Source organism: Macaca nemestrina, chromosome 12, assembly GCF_043159975.1.
Source record: "Macaca nemestrina isolate mMacNem1 chromosome 12, mMacNem.hap1, whole genome shotgun sequence".
Lineage (NCBI taxonomy): Eukaryota > Metazoa > Chordata > Mammalia > Primates > Cercopithecidae > Macaca > Macaca nemestrina.
In genome coordinates, this window is record NC_092136.1 from 48,278,825 (window position 1) to 48,298,418 (window position 19,594).

Consider the following 19,594-nt stretch of genomic DNA (forward strand, 5'->3'; position numbering starts at 1 on the left):
GTGTTTTGTTTTCCCTTCTGTTTGCTCCCGCCTCCCTCTCTCTTTCCCACCCCAGACTCCAACCTTCCCCTTCCCCTGCCCCTACCTCCCCAGGTAGCCCAGACTAATGAACTCATTTGTCTTTCCCATGCTTTGTTTTTATTAGTATAAAACCATATGTGTCTATCTAAATAAATATCTATTCAGGTTTTTTCCTCTCAACACAAGTGAATATGTAGGTTTCCCCCTCAGTATTTATCTTGTAAGAATGGGATCATATTATGCACTGTTTTCTGCACTGTGCTTTTCTCACCCAACAAATATCTCTTGGGACTCCCTCCAAGCCATCTGATATAGCTAATTCTGTTTTCTTAATGGCTGCATAATTTTCCATCGTATGGATGAGCCATAATGTATTCAGCTATTTCTCTATGGATGGGCATTGACTTTGTTGCCAAGTTCTTGCCTTCATGAATAATGGTGTATCGAGCATACTCACATTTATGTATTGCTGCTTTTATTTCTGTGGGAGAGAGTCCAAGGAATGGCGTTGCGGGATCAAAGGGTCTGTGTATTTTAAATTTTGATCAGTGTTACATATTGCCCTCCAGAAAGATTGTAATCTGCCAGCGATAAGTGAGAAAACCCTTTCCCTGCCTTCCAGCCAGCAGTGAGGGCTTAGCCCTTTCAAATTTGGACTGCTTGCATTTCTCTGACTCTTCTGCTTTTAGTTGGTGATCTGAAGGGCACAAGGCTCCTTATGTGTCCCCCCACCCTCCAGTGACCCTCACAGGAACCCTGTGATGCAAGCACCGTCCCCTTTATAGATGAGGAAACCTTTTAGATGAGGCTTGTCCAAAAACACCTTGCTGGTAAGTGGAGAAGCCAGGATTCGAAACCAGGTCTACATGACTTGGAGTTCTGTGAACTGTATATGAAACATGGTGGTATCCTTAGATCTGTGGAGAAGATAGTACATGAGAGATTCCTGCTCCTCCCCAGCCCAACCTAAACCCAACCCAGCCTAGCCATGGGGGATTCAAAGTCAACCTCAATGAGCAGTTACAAAGTCAGGAGGCTCTGACATTGGTGGCCAGGAAGTGTTGGGGAATCCTTTTCCTGGTAATAATTACAGGTGAAAGATGGCCCCATCTGTTAGAGATCAAGTGTGGAATATCACAAACCCAAATCCTTGCTGGGGCAAGGTAGGGAGTGGTGAGAAGTTGCACTTACCCGTCCCCCATGGCCCATGTGCCCCACAGAGATACATCTTCTTCAAGACACCGAGGGAGGTGAAGCCACCGGAGGACCTGCAGGACCTAGGGGTGCGCTTCCTGCAGCCCTTCGTGAATCTGCTGTCCAAAGGTACCTACTGGTGGATGAACACCTTCATCAAGACTGCCCACAAGAAGCCCATCGACTTGCGAGCCATTGGGAAGCTGCCCATCGCCATGAGGGCCCTCACCAACTACCAGCGGCTCCGCGAGGCCTTTGACGCCCAGGTGGTCAGTGGGGGCACAGCCACACCATCTATTCCTTGCCTTCTGGTTTAGGGTCACAGAGAGGGACCTCAAAGGGCATTAGGTCAAAATCCTGGTGGGACAAGTGGGGAAACTGAGGCTGGTGAGGGGAAGAAGCTTGCCTTAAGTCACACAGTGAACCAGGGACAGGTGCAGGGCTGAAGAGTCATAGGTCAGGCACAGTTGGAATGGCCCTTACCGTTTAGGTCATCTAGTCCAATGTCCTCATCCAGATGGGGAAACTGAGGCTCTGAGAAGGGAAGTGACCCCACTGGACTCTCACGCCCCTGTACTCTTTCCTCTGGAGCTTACTGACTATAAAGGTTGGAATGTTCACTTGATTTGGAGAGCAGGGGTATTAGTGGTCTGATCCTTATGGTAACTCTATGAATAGAGCCAGGCAGGAATCTCCCCATGTCACTGAGGAGCAAATTGAGGCCCTGAGAAAGGCCGTGACCTGCCCAGAGCTGGCCCACAGCTGGCAGGCAGCAGAGCCAGTCTCCTGACTCCCAGTCCAGTGCTCCTTCACTGCCTCTGTCCTCGCACCGGGGCAGTTGCTGAGGCAGACACAGTGGCAGGTGGTAATGAATGAGTGTGCCACATGGCCACTTCCTCATTCCAGTGCTGTGCTCATCACATAGTCCCTGACCAGCTGTGTGACCTCGAGCAATCATCTGGCCTCAGTTTGCCCATCTAGACCATGTTGGCGTTGATAGGGCCCTCCCAATTGTGCACTTGCTGATTCCATGATCTCTTCCTGGAGTTCACCTGCTTGCAGAGGATGTGGCCACTGGGTTTCCCCAGGCAACAGGAGCAAGGGGCATCCTGGGAGGCTAGGCCCAGCCCTGAATGAGCCCTCAGCCACCCTGACCTGGCCATGGTCTCTCTGGGCAGAGGAAGGACGTGCAGGGCACTCAGGGTGCCCGGGCCATCTGGCAGGCACTCAGCCATGCCTTCGGGAGGCGCCTGGTCCTCAGCAGCACTTTCCGCATCTTGGCCGACCTGCTGGGCTTCGCCGGGCCACTGTGCATCTTTGGGATCGTGGACCACCTTGGGAAGGAAAACGACGTCTTCCAGCCCAAGGTAGGCAGCCCCAGCAGTAGGGTAAGGCACCCTCTAGATGGTTTTCAGTTGTTTCTGAGAGTGCAACAGGCCAGAGCATGTGAGCCATGGCCACACTGGAGTGGCTCCTCACACATGCACAAAGCCTATAGCAGTATCCCCACCACAGAATACTCTGCATCTGGTCAACAGAAATGCCAGGGGGCAAGCCTGTGCCCCAAGGGTGTCCTACTCTCCTCTCACCATCGCTACCATAATACCTCTTCCGGTAGTCAGGTCAGTCCAAAAACTGCAGGAGGTGCTTTTGTTTGTCCAACGTCTAGAGCTTCTGTGGCTTGGATTTGTTGGCTTTCAGTTTATGTCATCTTAGTAAACTTTAAAAATTTTGAACATCTGTCTTCTTCAGTCCTGTAAATGCTGGCACTTGAGCTTCTGCAGGGGCATCTTGGGAGCTGCTGTCAGAGCAGAGAGAAGTGGGAAACCCTCATGAGTGGAGTTTTGTCTCTCCCCACTCCAAATTTCATTCAAAGTTGCCCGAGTTTTATTAATATGTTGGACTTTTCTATTAAAATTTCTTTTTTAATGAAAGTTTCCATGGCTTAAAAACACTGGAAACTTGTTAGACTTGATTATATCCAATGGCCTTTGCAGTTGTAAAGATTCTACAAACTGAAATTTGTTGGAGCTAGAAAACCCTTCCTGGGGGTTATTTTCCCTGCGTGGGGCCATAGCATCCACTTCGGGGGCTGGGGAGACTGTGTTCTATAGTCTGTTTCTTTGCAGCCGTTTAGGTTTAAATGGCCACAAAATGAAAAACTTTTTACCCCTAATAAGTTTCAGAGTTTTAGTTTCCAAGTGAGGATGTCATTATAACATTTTAACCACAATCTGAAAATAATATGGAGAATTGGGAATTAGGGTTTTTAATAATTTATGACACTCTGCGTAACATTTTTTCATCTCATGAGCTCTAAAATCGCAGCTAGCAGTTAATCCTCAGGAGGTTTATGTTCATTTTTCTGGAAATATAATTAGTCAGCTGAACAGTGTTGGCCACAGATATGAGATACGTCGAATCTGATTTATGCAGCAAACATTTATTGAACACTGCTGTGTGCCAGGCCTGGGTTGGGCTGTGGGAATATGAAAGCAATAGTTATGACAAGGATGATTAACAATATTAACAGCCACTTATTGACCACATAATACATACCTGGCTAGGTACACAAGTTATCCATATGTGATTTAATCCCTAAAACTACCCTTTGGTATGACTATATTTTGCAACAGCTTTACTGTGATATACCTCAAATATTGTACAGTTTATGAGATGATAGGTATTCTTATCCACATTTTACAGATGAGAAAGTTGAGGCTCAGAAAGGTTAAGTAACTTTCCCCAGGGTCTCTCAGCTAGTTAGTAACAGAGGCAGAATTTGAATATAAGACTCTTTCACTCCACAGTCTGGACATTTACAACCAGGAAGCTAAATTTACTATTATTATCAAGCCATCACCTCAGGCTCCAAGGATTATGAAACCCAATGGTGAGGAGAGAAATCGAAATAAATTACTTCTATGCTACATGTTACATATGACTCTTAGGAGGTATATTCAGGGAATTGTGGGAAAAGAGAGTGATTAACTTAGCCAGTGGTCATGAACAGCTTCATAGAGGAGGGGATGTTTGAATGGGGTCTTGACGGACGAGTAGCAATTTGCCAGGCTGCCATGGGAAGATTTCTTGCTCAATCAAGAATGCAAGGACCACTTTTGCTTACTTAAACTTTGATAGTTTTTGAAGCCATCTCTGGCTTTTTGAGCCTCTCTACTTTATCTGGCCCATAAAAGAGAGGGGAAGTGGCTGCTTCTCTTGTCTACAGGAGTGTCACCTTCAACGCTAGCCTGACCATAGGCTACCCAAGAATACCCTCCATTGGCAATCCTGAAGCAGCATGGAGCCAGTTGTTAATATTAGGGGGAAATGACACAAGCCAGAGCCCTTATCAGAGTGTCCACACCACTCTCTTCTTCCTGTGTTTCCCAAAACCCTTCTGGGATTCTGCTAAGGAGAGAACTCGGAGGCAGGATGTGCCAAAGAGATGGTGAGAACACTTAGAACTTTAGTTCATCTGAACTTTATCATTGCCCTTTTTTTTCTCTTTGTTTATACACAAACCCTGGGGTTTATTACCCTCTCATTGGAATGCTCTTGTCCCAGTTACTGAGCACACAAATCCCGGAGACAGATGGCCCTGCCTCAGTGGCAGTGGGCCTTATCAGATTTAATATTTGTTCCCTGCAGCCCAAACACAATCAGCAAATTTCCGACACAGAAACGAGAGTTGAAAGTAAATATAGTCTCCAGTGTCCGCAACAAAGAACTCTCCATCATGTGGTTGCCTGGGATGTGGCTTAATTCTCATTTGGGCTTCTGAGCTCGGAGAAAATGGGGGAAAGGGATCATTTACTGAGATCATTTGGTTCATCTCCCAGCCCCCAAGCCATTCTAATCCCGAGAGAACTGAGTGCTATTCTGGTCTTTATGAATGACAAAGAAGGAAGCTCCTTAGCTACATGTTGCAATGTTTCACAATCTGGGAGAGGAAGCCCTTTTTTCTGCCCAGCCTTGATCCATCCTGCAGCAGTCGGCACAGCGGGGCACCTATGGTTTATTCATCATTACTCTTCCTTCCTAAGATTCTCAGAGTTGGCAAGAAACATATTATCCTTGGTATCCACAAGGACAAACATTTCTGATGTCCTCTTTAGTTACTGAAAGTGTCTGTGACTTGCCAGATCTTTGATGCTCCTGTCACCCCACTGCCACTCCCCAGGGAAAGCTGGGACCCAGTTTGGCCTCTGCCTATGATCCATAACTCTTTCCCGCCTCCTCCTCTCCAGCCCAACCTCTACTCCCAATCTGTCACCTGCCATGGATGCCACAGATCTGTCTGGAGGGCAAGAGAATTGGATTCATAATGAGCTGCTGGTGTCTGAAACCTGCCAGCACTGCCCTGGGCTATCAGCTGAGCCAAAGGAAGAAGGAACAGTCTGGGTTTGATCGAAGGGCTAAAGCTTCAAACAGCCTTTAAATCTCAGTAGGAAAACGTGTAGGTTTGGTAGTGTGTATGTGTTTCTGAATGAGTTCCCCTAAGAACTGCTTATGGTTCTGTATGTGTATTCTGTTTGTCCCTATGTCTTTTGGTGTGTCTTTCTGCGTGTGTGCGTGTGTGTGTGTGTGTGTGCCCCTGTTTGGATGGCCATATTTGTGGCTATCATTATGAGTGACTTAATGAGTGTGTATGCCTTGGTGTTTCTGTGACTTTGTGGTTTTAGTATGTGGGCTGGCCTCTCTTCATAACCATGTCCATGCAGCTGGTCTGGCCTGGAGTACCTGCCTTCAATTCACTAGCTCCTTCTTAGCCACCAAGACTCTGCTCAAATGTCATCTGCTCCAGGAAAACTTCACCTGGTTGAATTAGATGCCCCTCCTCTGTGCTCACATAGCATCCTATCAAAGTGCTCTGTCTCTTTCCCCGACTTGATCCTCTGTCCCCCATTGTCTGACCTCTGTGTGCCCAGCACTCAGCCCCCTCCCTGCCTGACACCCAGGAGATGCATAGGAAATGGTTCTGCAGTGAAGGAATAATGCAGCAGTTCCTATATATTGAGTGCTTACGCTTACTGTTTTTCCTGTGCACTGTTACATTGACTTCTCATAACAACTCTCTGAAGTCCCTTTGTAGCCTCATCTTACAGATGAGGAAACTGAAGCTAAGAGAGGTTGAGGAACTTACCTAAGGACACAGTGGCTAATATATTATGAGTCAGGACCTCTAAGTCCAGGCTCTTAACCACCATGTCAAACAGTCTTGGATGAATGGGTAGGTGTGTTGGTCTCTGGGTGGCCAAAGATAGTTTTATTCTTTACCCAGGGCCTCCCAGGGCTGGGACCTATGGACAACTCACCTTTTGGCACCTGCCAAAATAAGAAGCAAGAGCCCAAGTGATCCTCTCTCCTTTAAGCACCAGAGAACATGTGAAGGGGACCTTTCCAATCACACCTCCGGCCTGGCAGAGACAATGGGGGTCCAAACTGTAGAGTTGGGAATGCTGGGTTCTAGTCCTACCTCTGCAGTTAACTTTATCCTCCTCAGCAGTCACATTTTGCAAGCCTCAACTACAAAATGTGTAATAACTTCTGTAGAAAGTACATGGGGGCATGAAGATCATTGGCTTGATTACTTTTAAAAAATGTATATTGAGGACTACCGGGGAAATCCCTGGAAACAAACACAATTCTTCCCTGAGAGCTTGTGAAAGTGCAAGACTAGGGCCTATGATTTTCCAAAGCATTTTCTTCCACCGAGTGTCAGGTTGTAGGTTCTTAGTCTTTTCTCTCTTGCCTTGGTACCTGCAGGGTGCTGGCCAGTGCCATCATACCCAGGACCCTCTTCTAGGTAGACTCCACCAGGGCCTGCCTTCCTTGGGCAGCATGGCAGGCCTCTTGGCTAGTCTAGTACCCAATAATTTTGTTTGTTTGTTTGTTTGGTGGAGGGCGGAGTCTCACTCTGTCTCCCAGGCTGGAGTGCATTGGCGCAATCTCAGCTCACTGCAACCTCTGCCTCCTAGGTTCAAGCGATTCTCCTGGCCCAGCCTCCTGAGTAGTTGGGATTACAGGCATGCATCACCATTCCCGGCTATTTTTTTGTATTTTTAGTAGAAACACTGCTTCAGCATGTTGGCCAGGCTGGTCTCAAACTCCTAACCTCAGGTGATCCGCCTACCTCAGCCTCCCAAAGTACTGGGATTACAGGCATGACCCACCAGGCCTAGCCAGGTACCCACTTCTTAACTGAAACTTAGCTATTCCAGGTTCCATCCCTTTTAAACCAACTCTTTGAAGAGCGATCTAATAATGACCCAATGACTTATAGCTGCAGTGAGATTTTTATTTTAACAGGTCACAAAATTCTCAATCTACAAAAATCATTTTCTGACCCTAGGGTATGTTTGTTGGGGGCAGGGAGGGAGTTAAAGTTTTGCCTTTAGAGCTGCAAAACTAGAATTTGTTGTTTTGTTAAAAATGCACAAATACTGACTAGTATATTTAAGTAACACCCACAGTCTAATGAACAAACATGATCAGTTGGCTTTTCCAGCCATCATTCTCCAGCCTGTGTGTTTTCTGCTCATCGTAACACAGCATGTGTGTGGCAGTCCATGTTTCTCCAGAACTTTCATGAGAATCAGTGGTCTTGGGTGCATAGTGTTCCCAGGAGTATCATAATTACATAATCATTCCCTGTGGTTGGACATTTATGTGGGTTTTTGCATTCTCCTCTTGCCCTGGCCCCAAAATAAATGTCTGTGTTCATACAGCCATTACCTTATGTGAAATTATTTTCTTTGGGATAAATTCTCATGATGTATTGTTGCTTTAAAATCATGGACTCCAGTCTCCAGAGCTGCGTCCCTGCAGAGGACAGTGAGACAGAAGAATCCCAGGCCATGTTAAACAGGACCGAGTCTTCCTAACCCCCACATGCCTATATTTCTGACCCAGTACCAGCCAGGGGTGCATGTTTCCATCCCTGACAAGTCACAAGCCTGTAACTGACACTAGGACACTTAAGGTCAAAGGCCTGGACGAGGCCTAGACACTGGGTCTGGGGTAGTGTTTTGGACATCATCCAGGTTCATGTTCATATGTTGTCCCCTTACCAGCGTGTGACCTTGGGCCAGCCACTAACCCTACTGAAACTCCTTTTTTCATGTATGAAATGGGGCTAATAATGGTACCCTCCTCAGTAGGGTATTGTGAGGATAGAGTTTTGCAACTGATAAATGTTGTCTCCTGCTCCTTCCTCCCCGGAAGGTCAGGTCTCTCCCTGCAGCCTAATTTTAAGGCCCATTTTTCTGCTTCCAGCCCACCCCCGCCCTTCTACCTTCAACTTCCTCCCTCTACGTCTCCCTCTGGTACACTGGCAAATGGGACAGAGACCCTGGGTAGGGCCTTCCTCTTAGAGTTTTGCATGCATCCCTCAGTGGTCTCCCTGTGGCTGCTTCCTGCTGCCCCCAACAGATGTAGACCCCTGTCGCACACAGCACGGGAGAGACAGTGGTGAGCAGGACCAGACAACTCCAGGGAGCAGTGAGGGCTGACTTAGAGAACCTCTGTTAAACTGAGAGGCCACCATCAGGAAGCTCTGATCCAAGATCCAGGAATTGCTGACTCTAGGGAAAGGCCTCCTGAGAGCCTGGGCCCTCTCTGCCTGATCCTGGTTGTGGATGTGCCCTCAAACTCCTTTTCATCACTTTGTTCCCAACCCTCTTTACCCTGCAGCAGCTCCCACACCCTGCCAAACAGCACGCACAGTCCAGGGCAGTGTCTGAGAAAGAGCAGAGTTCTGTCTTCATGGAAATATTGATGTGGCTCTGCTGGGGAGCAATGGATTTATCAAGATCAAAGTTTTCCTGGGAGTTATTGATGCTTAATTTGGAAATAGACACACTGTTGTTCCCTGGTATCTTTAGCAACAAAGTTAAAATGTTTGTTTTTCTTCACTGGTTGCCATCTGAGATCTTGCTGGAAGTACACAAGAGAACCTTAAATTTAACAGGAGGCCCTGGGAGCCCATGAGGCTGGCGGGCTTGCGTCTGAAATCTTTTCAGTCTCTTATAAGTGATGAGTTCCCATTCTCTCCCAAGAGCTCTACGGTGCCATGTTTTCCAGTGGCCTTTTCTGCTCCGTAATTGCTACAGTACAAGCTGTTGGTGAGTTTGGAACAAGGGAGCTACTGATTCCATTTCTGTAGCAGAGAACATGCACCATGAGACTTGCTATACCAGTTCAGGTTTTAGCTGCTCTATTTATTCTTGCCCCATTCAGAATGCTCTCCCCTGGGCCTGTGGCCACAATGTTGAGAGTCATATTTGTGGGCCTGCGGTTGTAATTGGGCCCCATTCTGTTCCCTCAAGTGGAAAGATGAACAGGGTGTAAGCAGCCTTCCCTGTAGTTAGAAGAACATTTATTTGGATTTATCAGTCTGATTTTTCACTCAGAAACAATTGCATAAGACTTTGCAGGCACGGAGGGTCTTGTAATAATCATGGCAATGGTCCATTATGGCACAGTGATGTGTTCTACAGTGGTCATTTTGCTGGCAGTGACAGTCACCTCTGAACTTCTCTTTCCAACAGACACAATTTCTCGGAGTTTACTTTGTCTCATCCCAAGAGTTCCTTGCCAATGCCTACGTCTTAGCCGTGCTTCTGTTCCTTGCCCTCCTACTGCAAAGGACATTTCTGCAAGCATCCTACTATGTGGCCATTGAAACTGGAATTAACTTGAGAGGAGCAATACAGGTACTTGGATGATTATTTTTTCACTTCACCATAAGAACTATTATTAGGAATAATGTCCATGAGTGTTATTCATCCTCATGAACACTCAAGAATAATTCTGCTGTGAATTTATTTTTTGTTGCCCATTAACAATGTTTTAAAACAGTAACCATTGACAAGGCAGTGTGGGATAGTGGAAAATGTCTTGGGCTGAACTTGGGAGGCAGAGTAGCTCTGGCTCTGGTTCTGCCTTGGACTAGGTCTGAAAAGCCAACTGCTCAGCCCTTGGCTTGAAAGTGGCAGACATCACCAATTGATCACAGCACTCTTTCTGACCAAGGGTAAATGCAACCTTGGAATCCTCTCTACATGGCTATTCCAGAGTTCTGCTACCAGACCGTCTTCTTTGGGTGTGAAAAAAGGAATGTGTTTGACATACTATGTCTAGATAGCCTCTAAGACAGGGTGCCCTCTAAGATGGGATATTGGTCCATGGCCTGTTAGGAACTGAGCCACACAGCAGGAGGTAAGCAGTGGAAGCAAGCATTACTACCTGAGCTCTGCCTCCTGTCAGATCAACGGCTACATTAGACTCTCATAGGAGTACGAACCCTATTGTGAACTGTGCAGGCAAGGGTCTAGGTTGTGTGTTCCTTATGAGAATCTAATGCCTGATGATCTGAAGTGGAACAGTTTCATCCTGAAACCATCCCTCTCCCCCAGGTCCATGGAAAAATTGTCTTCCACAAAACCAGTCACTGGTGCCAAAAAGGTTGAGGACAACTGCTCTAAGGTCTATTTGAACTCTGAAATCTTGCCCACTGAGAGTGACCTATTTGGTCTGTTGGGTCACTTAAGTCTAGGCTCTTGGTCCTGCCTTCTGTGGCTTCCCTGTTAGAGATTCTTGGAAAGATGATCAAAGCCAGGGAGTATTCAGGGCCCCTTTGAAGAAGGTGATGATGAGAGTTGTCCAAGTCCCAGAGTCTTCACTAGGATTTTGGTTCAGCTATCAAACTAGAGAGACATCCTGTTTGAGAATAGTTTAAATGGGAGAGAAGTTTGTTTATTCTTCAGATAGAGTCAGGGCTGACACAGGAGCTACTCAATGATCAGAGACCTGGCTTCTTGTGTCATGTTGCTCTGCCAGCCTTCTTTTGTGACTTTCATCTCAATAGCCATGGTGGCTATTGAAACTGCCACTATATTTACATTTAAACCAGCCAGAAGAAGGGACAAGAGGAGGGAACGCATCTTCCTTTTAAAATCATAATGCTTAATTTGCACATACTCTCTTGTATCCCATTGGTGAGAAAGTGGCCAAATGACCATATCTAGAGAGGCTAGAAAGAGCTTGATCTTTATTCTTGACAGCTATATATGCACTGCTAGAAATTCTCTGTGCAAAGAGGAGAATGGGCATTGGGAATAACTAGATTCAGCTATGCCTAGTGATGTCCATGAAGTTGTGATAAAATCCTGAAGCTACCTCATTCTTCAGAAATGTTCCTCAGAATCATTAACATTGGTCATGTGGAAGCCAGGATAAGAAGCTCTGCAGAAAAGGGACCGAGAGGACAAAGATATAGCTTGGGCTGGGGACAATGTCAGAGTCCAAACTCTGGCTATCTTAGAATAGTCTGTGTGAACGGTGCCCTCCCAAGTTGTGCAGTGCACAACCTATGCAGCTGTATGTGGCAACACTGCCCATCCCCAGTGGTTTCTCATTGGGAAAGCAGAGTATTTCCTCAGGGATATCATTATGTGACAATAGTGGAAAGAGCCCAGGAAAATCTAAGACCTTCTAAGACTCATGGGGTCCCAGAGCTGGGAGAAACCAAACTGTTGCTCAGTTCAGAAAACCTCACCAGAAATCCCAGCCTCTCCTCAGACCCCTCCAGTGACAGGCAGATTTGCACCACCACAAAACACAGCCACTTTTGTGGTTGGACAGTTTTGTAATTAAATATACTTACTGTGTGTATGTCATAAATTACATTTTCCAATTACACCAAAAGATCCAAAAATGGTTTTTTAATGTGTTAGCATATAATCGTTTTCATCAAATTGTTTGAATCTTTCGTGTTAATAAGAGAGATTCATTACTATGCCACAGAAAGGAAAGACTGGTTTTAATTATAGAAACAAATTAGGGGGGCGGAGTGCAATGGCTCATGACTGTAATCCCAGCACTTTGGGAGGCCGAGGCGGGTGGATCACAAGGTCAGGAGTTTGAGACCAGCCTGACCAACATAGTGAAACCCCATCTCTACTAAAAATACAAAAATTAGCCAGGCATGTTGGCATGCACCTGTAGTCCCAGCTACTCGGGAGGCTGAGGCAGGAGAATCTCTTGAACCCGGCAGGTGGAGGTTGCAGTGAGCCGAGATCATGCCACTGTACTCCAGCTTGGGCAACACAGTGAGACTTCATCTCAAAAAAAACAAAAAAAAAGTGGCTCTTGCCTGTAATCCCAGCACTTTGGGAGGCCGAGGTGGGCAGATCATGAGTTCAGGAGATCGAGACCATCCTGGCTAACACGGTGAAACCCCGTCTCTACTAAAAATACAAAAAAATTATCTGGGCGTGGTGGCGGGTGCCTGTAGTCCCAGCTGCTTGGGAGGCTGAGGCAGGGGAATGGCCTGAACCTGGGAGGAGGAGCTTGCAGTGAGCCAAGATAGCGCCACTGCACTCAAGCCTGGGCGACAGAGCAAGACTCTGAGAAAGAAAGAAAGAAAAGAAAGAAAGAAAGAAAGAGAGAGAGAAAGAAAGAGAAAGAAAGAAAAGAAAGAAAGAAATTAAGGAGAAAAAAAAACCTTTCTTTCTTTCTTTTGGAGATTTCCAGAAAATGTACCCTTACAGATGAGAGTCTGTGTCTTCATGGGTTAGAGAATAACCACACTTTGTGCATAAAAAGTTATTAAGCACAATTCCTGAATTATACATAATTACTAGCTATGAGTCAGTTGTGCATTTCTGTGTATGCTGGTCTTCACTTAATAAGGCTTTATTTCACAGATCACTTGGTGTCCCTACTTCACTGAAACTAGGTGATTATCTTTTAAAGTCTCATTTCACATAACCTAGGAGGTATATAGATTTATTTAAAAATGTCATTGCCATTATTTTAAACCTTACCCACGGTATATATCTCACAGAAAGACATAGAATAGGTTCATTATTTTAAATCTTGCCCATGGTGTGTATTAGCTCACAGAAAGACATAGAGTAGGTTCCTGCCTTAAGAAAACCTGACCCACAAAAAAGCCTGGGTTTGCACAAGAGGAATTAAGGGCAGGGAGCCGACCTTACAACAGAATGTATAATAGAATTTTATCTGAGAGCAGGCATCCTGAGGACATTTAAGACCCAGATGCATTTTTCCTTGTTTAAGAGCACATATCCAAAAATTGCAGTCTTTCTGGGAGGCATGATCACTCTGCACGTAAAGCTTTTAGGTTCAGAGCTCGGGGAGGCCATTACCACGGCTGCTCTCCATCTGCCCTGTGAGGGTCCTTGGGGCGGCTGCGCTCTGGGGATGGTGCTGGGGCTGACTGACTCACACAGTCGTGTAACACATCAGACCTTCCAAAGTCGAACCCTTATTTTGTTTCAAGGCTGAATTATGACAGGACTTGGTCTCAGAGCACATCTCCTCCCCAGGCTGGAGATGGCCACTTTAAAACAGATGGCCTGCCCCACTTCATCATTTTTATGGCTCTGATCTGTGTTCTCCACTGGCCTCTGGTGAATCAAGAATACAACTGGACTTGAATATCTGCTTTTAAAAATAAAGAACAGACCGGGTGCGGTGGCTCATGCCTGTAATCTCAGCACTTGGGAGGCCGAGGTGGGTGGATCGCCTGAGGTCAGGAGTTCAAGACCAGACTGGCAAACGTGGCGAAACCCTGTCTCTACTAAAAATACAAAAATTAGCTGGGCATGGTAGGCGCGTGCCTGTAATTCCAGCTACACTGGAGGCTGAGGCACGAGAATTGTTTGAACCCGGAAGGTGGAGGCTGTAGTGAGCTGAGATCATGCCACTGTACTCCAGCCTGGGCGACAGAGCAAGACTTTGTCTCTAAATAAATTAATTAATTAAATAAAATTAAAATAAAGAGCCAAGTAAGTCCTGCCCACAGGAAAAGGCCTTACTTGCTGGGGAAGTCGCCGGCTGTGCTGGAGTAGACTTGTAAGTTGGAATGGTGATACAGTACCACCTTACAGAGCTGCTCTAGGGCACCATAGGGACTGTCTGAGAAGGCCCTGGCACACTAACAGATGGCATCTGGGGTGGTGATGATGACAAGAATGATGATGAATGTGAAACACTCTGCTCTTATTTCTAGACCAAGATTTACAATAAAATTATGCACCTGTCCACCTCCAACCTGTCCATGGGAGAAATGACTGCTGGGCAGATCTGTAATCTGGTTGCCATCGACACCAATCAGCTCATGTGGTTTTTCTTCTTGTGCCCAAACCTCTGGGCTATGCCAGTACAGGTACCGGATGGGCTGAGGGGAAGGGAGGGGGACAGCAGGACACACAACCAGAATCTGCTAGTTCATGGCCAGTGACTAGGAGTGCACTGTCTTCCACTCCATGCTTGCCTATACCTTTCACACACCTGGCTGTACCACAGGCTGTACCTCTGGGTCCCTCATGCCCCATACTCTGCAAGCACTGACCATCTCTATTAATGACCAGAGACGGCAGTATCATTAAGACTTTAAAAATGGAGCCAACTTTATAAACGATAGAAAAATCAAGCCGGGTGCGGTGGCTCACACCTGTAATCCCAGCACTTTGGGAGGCTGAGGCAGGAGGATCACATGAGCACAGGAGTTCAAGACCGGCCCAGGCAACGCAGTGAGACCCCCATCTATACAGACAAAAAAGAAGAAAGAAAATAAAAATCATATGTGGAGTGCTCACAGATCTTAAAAGCTATGTTGTAGCAAAATACTTAATTACATTGAAAAGTGTTAATCATGTATTTTTAAGCAAAAAAAGTAAGTTACGAATAGTATATGTTATATGCTTACTACTAAACTGTTATGTATACATTTGTACGTATTCACACATGAAAAAGAATTGGAAAACCACATGGTGGGATTATAAGTGATTCTTATTTTCTTTATGTGTTTCTAAATTCTCTAATAAGCATGTATTGGTTTTGGAAATCAACAACGTGATATTTTTAGCCTAGGCAACAAAGTGAGCCCCTGTCTGTACAAAAAATTAGCTGGGGGTGGTGGCTCACAACTATAGCCCCAGCTGAGGTGGGAAGATTACCTAAAGTCCAGGAGGCGGAGGTTGCAGTGAGCTACAACCACACCACTGCACTCCAGCCTGGGTGACAGAGTGACACCTTGTCTCAAAAACAAACAAACAAAACCTGGCGTTTTTTAACCAGATGTGGTGGTGTGCCCCTTTAGTCCCAGCTACCTGGGAGTCCGAGATGGGAGGACTGCTTGACCCCAGGAGTTCAAGGCTGCAGTGAGCAGTGATCACGCCCCTGCACTTCAGGCTGGACAACAGAGAAAGACTCCTGTCTCTTAAAAAAATAATAAAAACTTTAAAACGTGATATTTTTTTAAAGCAAGACAACCTTTGGTGCTGACTCAGGAAGAGGTACATTACCCCCCAATAATCAGAGGAGAATCGTCAGCGTGGTTGATCTGACCTCGGGCTTCATGTGCCCCGTCTCCCATCTGGAGCTCTTCCACCAGTGTCTGATCCTGTCCTATACCTGGGAGTAAATCTACACACTGGTGCTCAGACCAGAAACCAAAATCCCAGACCCATTCCCAGAGAGGGGCAGGTTCACCAGGAGAGCTTGATGTGGCAGAAAGTATCTGACTTGGGTGAGACAGGCTGATTCAAATACTTAACCTCTCTGAGCCTTGGTTTCTTCATCTATGAAATGGGAAAGATGCCTACCCTCTGGAGTTGCTATGGCAATTCAGTTAGATAATGTAAGTAACACACCACGCAGAGTGCCCCGCAGAGTCTTCACTTGGTAAATATCAGATCCCTCTAACTTGCACGTTTGGTGTGAGTGAGACGTTACCAATCCAGAATCCATTGCTTCTTGGGATAAAGATTCCGTAAACCTTCATCTCCAGTGATTTGTATTGGTCCTCCTCACTTGCAAAGCTTAGAGTTAAAAAATATTAAAAGAAAAAAAGGGGAGAGGCTCCCACAGGGACACAGCTAGACAAGATGGGATTCAGGGAATCTGATGTTCTTTTTTATGGGAACAGTCATATACGCCATCCCCCATCACCACCTACCCACGCCCAGACTGCCCCCGCTCCATTCTGCCAAGACAGATCAATGACTATAAAAGCTACAAAAGGGCCTGGAGATCTCATCTAGTTCAGTTACCAACCAACCTTTTATGCACAAGACTCTAAGCTGCGTGGGGTGGCTCATGCCTGCAGTCTCAGTCACTCAAAAGGCTGAGGTAGGAGGATGGCTTGAGCCCAAGAGTTCAAGTCCAGCCTGGGCAACATAGAGAGACCTCATCTCTAATACATTTTTTTTTTTGAAACATGAAAAATGAAGATTTCTGACCATGGTTCTCTCATTAGTTAACACTTTGGGCGGTGAGGGCCTGGTGCAGAAAGACACAGCCTGGGAGGATCCTAACATGTACACAGCACTCAAAAGGCTACACAACACTTTCTGTTGTGTCCCCCTGAACAAGCAGTTTGTAAGATTTTGTTGGCTGGGCGCGGTGGCTCACTCCTGTAATCCCAGCACTTTGGGAGGCCGAGGCGGGTGATTCACCTGAGGTCAGGAGTTCAAGACCAGCCTGACCAATATGGTGAAACCTCATCTCTACTAAACATACAAAAATTAGCCGGGCATGACGGCGTGCACCTGTAGTCCCAGCTACTCCGGAGGCTGAGACAGGAGAATTGCTTGAGCCCGGGAGGCGGAGGTTGCAGTGAGCTGAGATCGCATCACTGCGTTCCAACCTGGGTGACAGAGTGAGACTCCGTCTAAAAAAAAAAAAAAAAAAATCAGATTTTGTCTACTAAACCTGCCACATGGTTACCATTACTAGTATTTACAGTGTTGCGCATGCATCATTGCTAAGAGTGCTAACTAATATTAACAGCCCTTGCCCCATGCCTGGCCCTGTCCCAGCCCCTCTCCCTTATGTAATTTAATCCTTGCACTGGGGGTAGGGATTTTTATCTCTACTGATTTCTTACCTTTGTTCATTTATCATGAAGTGTCCTTTGGTTTTCTGTTTTTCTATATACCTTTACCACTTATGGATTTGACCAGCACTCAAGAACCAGTGTTACTCCTGGGAGTTGATACAATCCCAGCCCCATGGCAAAGAAACTCATGTGGTTAGGATTCTGTGTGCAGCCTGGTTAGCCACAGGGCACACACGGCTTTTTATAATATTGACATTAGTGCCGAAACCCCGTTTCCATGTAAGCCCTGAGGGCTCTTGTTGCTTCATAATCTTTTTTTGGTCACATGCACACAGCTTTATTGAGATATAACTCGCTCATTTAAAGCATACAACTCAGTGGGTTTTAGTATACTGTATTCACAGAGTCGTGCAGCCATCATCACAAATGTGGAAGTTTTCATTTCCCCCAAAAGAAACCCATACCCATTGGCAGTCACTCCTCATCTTCGCCCCCAGCCCTTGGCCACCGTTAATCTCCACATACCTTTGAAAGGCTAGTGAAACTTTCTCAGAAGAATAAATGCTTGCTCATTTTGGCTATAATTTCAGGGGCTTCATGGGTGCCCCCTGACATTTATCAAGAACACCAGGTTAAGGAATTTAGCTATACGGGAGGTCTCTGTGTTTCCCAATCTCCTGGGTATCAGAGGCCCAGAGATACCAGAGGTATGTGATACCTCTGGGTATCACATACCCAGAGGCCCTCCTGGGTATGTGGGCCACACAGTGAACCAGTGTAAGCTGCGTGGCGCCATACTCACATATCTCTCTTCTGTGGTTCCCCTGTGACAGAGTTCCTATGAAGCTTTTTTGTTTATTTTCTGAGAGGAGGGTAAGCCACCTTGTATTGATCTCCAACTATATGCCCGCCACAATTCTAGGTGCTTATCATAGAGGTTCATTTAATCTTCACAATAGTCCTGCAGAACGAACAGAGTCCTTCAGAGTGGGCATTATAATCACCATTTTAAAAATGAAGAAACTGAAAATCAGAGAGATTAAGTAACTCACCCAAGACTGCACAGCAAAGGGCTGGGGTCTTCAAACTCAGGGCTACAGACTCTAAAGACTATGTCTTCCCCGCTACACTAGGTTGTTTTCCTAACCTGTAAATAGGAGACAAAATAATCCTTTTATTTCTCACAGTTGCTTTGCACACTCAGACTCCATGATTTCTTCCCCATGAGGGCCATTCAGACCTGTCCAGAAGAGAGGAATGGACCAAGGAGTCTTGGGAGCACCAAAGAGGAGGGGATGGGGGAGCATGAGGAGGAGCCAGGGAATAGCAGCAGCTGCAGCCCCAGCTCCCACCCCAGTCGCTGCCAGTCCCTTGGAGGTGGTGTGGGTGCAGACACCAGCTCATAAGGTGCCCTGTTAATGAGCTTGGGGTGCCATGGGAGCCTTCTTGTTGTCTTGCCTAACCCACACTGGCTGAAGAACACCCTGATGGCCTCCCTTTGAGCACAGCTAATGAAGGACCGGATGCCAGAGATAAGTCCAGGAGGGTGATGCTGCAGGGCAGGCCGGGGAAGAGGGTACTTCATCTCCTAACATGGTCCTCTGCCCATCTGTGCCAGCATCTAACACCTGTCAAACACTGGGAGGCTGGTGGTAAAGGGGCCACTTCCCAGCCTCTAAGATACCTGCTAAGCCAGGAGGCATTCTGTGATTAAATTACAGGACCTCCCACTTACTCCTTTATCCTTGAGGCGGTGCTGGGACCTTAATGCCAATCTAGTGTAGGGCTCTGGGACTACAGGACCAAGGCAAGCAGTCCTTTCTCTCTCTTTCTCTTTTTTTAGCTAAGGAAGCCAACACATCTGTTCTTCAAGAAAAAGCCCTGTATTTAGAGGTGTTTGCCTTTGAAGGCAACCTGAAAAACTGTCATCTTGGCACTTTGGGGACTGGCAATTTACACTTCTCATAAATATTCAGAAGTAGGCAGTCATTTATATAAAGCTAGACACAGAAGGAATTCTCTTTTCAGAGAATACCTGGCAGATTCATTAAAAAAATTTAAAGAAACCAAGAGCATAAGAATGAAAAGCAAATTCTGGGACCCCAGGCTGGTTTTGTCTGGCATAGGTGCAGCAACTTTGCCTCTTTGCTCAGGTATCACTTTCTTCCAGTAACAGTGAACCATAAGCCATGAGAGCCAGCAAACAGAACAAAAGATGCTGTCACAAACATTGTGCAATCTCAGCTCAGAGATTTCCATCTGGAAAATAGACTGGAGAGAGTTAAGGCTTCAACCAACCTTGCAGATAAATGCAGTTAGTTACCAGCCCAGCAACCTTCTGCTTGTGTGAGAGCCCATTATGCTAATCTCCTTTTGAAATTGCTTTGTTTCTCCTCCTTCCCTGCACCCCACTCCCCAAGACAATTTGGAAACCTGGGCACCAAGGCTTGTCCCACTCTAGGGGACTGGAGAAACAGGGATTTTGCCAGCACCCCCTGGCAGGGC

At 46.3% G+C, this 19,594-nt stretch overlaps 1 protein-coding gene across 10 annotated transcripts in view; it reads left to right on the forward strand.

The window, feature by feature from the left end:
- Positions 1-19,594, forward strand: part of LOC105486959 (ATP binding cassette subfamily C member 8) — an 84,223-nt gene that overhangs the window by 14,342 nt on the left and 50,287 nt on the right. For 6 of the 10 annotated variants that reach the window (XM_071075022.1, XM_011750153.3, XM_011750147.3 and 3 more), the window contains exons 5-8: positions 1,242-1,484; positions 2,394-2,582; positions 9,768-9,932; positions 14,258-14,413. In XM_071075022.1, coding sequence (XP_070931123.1) covers positions 1,242-1,484; positions 2,394-2,582; positions 9,768-9,932; positions 14,258-14,413 — 753 coding nt within the window. The remainder of the gene's footprint in view (positions 1-1,241; positions 1,485-2,393; positions 2,583-9,767; positions 9,933-14,257; positions 14,414-19,594) is intronic. The other 4 variants (XM_011750149.3, XM_024794476.2, XM_024794477.2 and 1 more) reach the window with 2 other exon arrangements.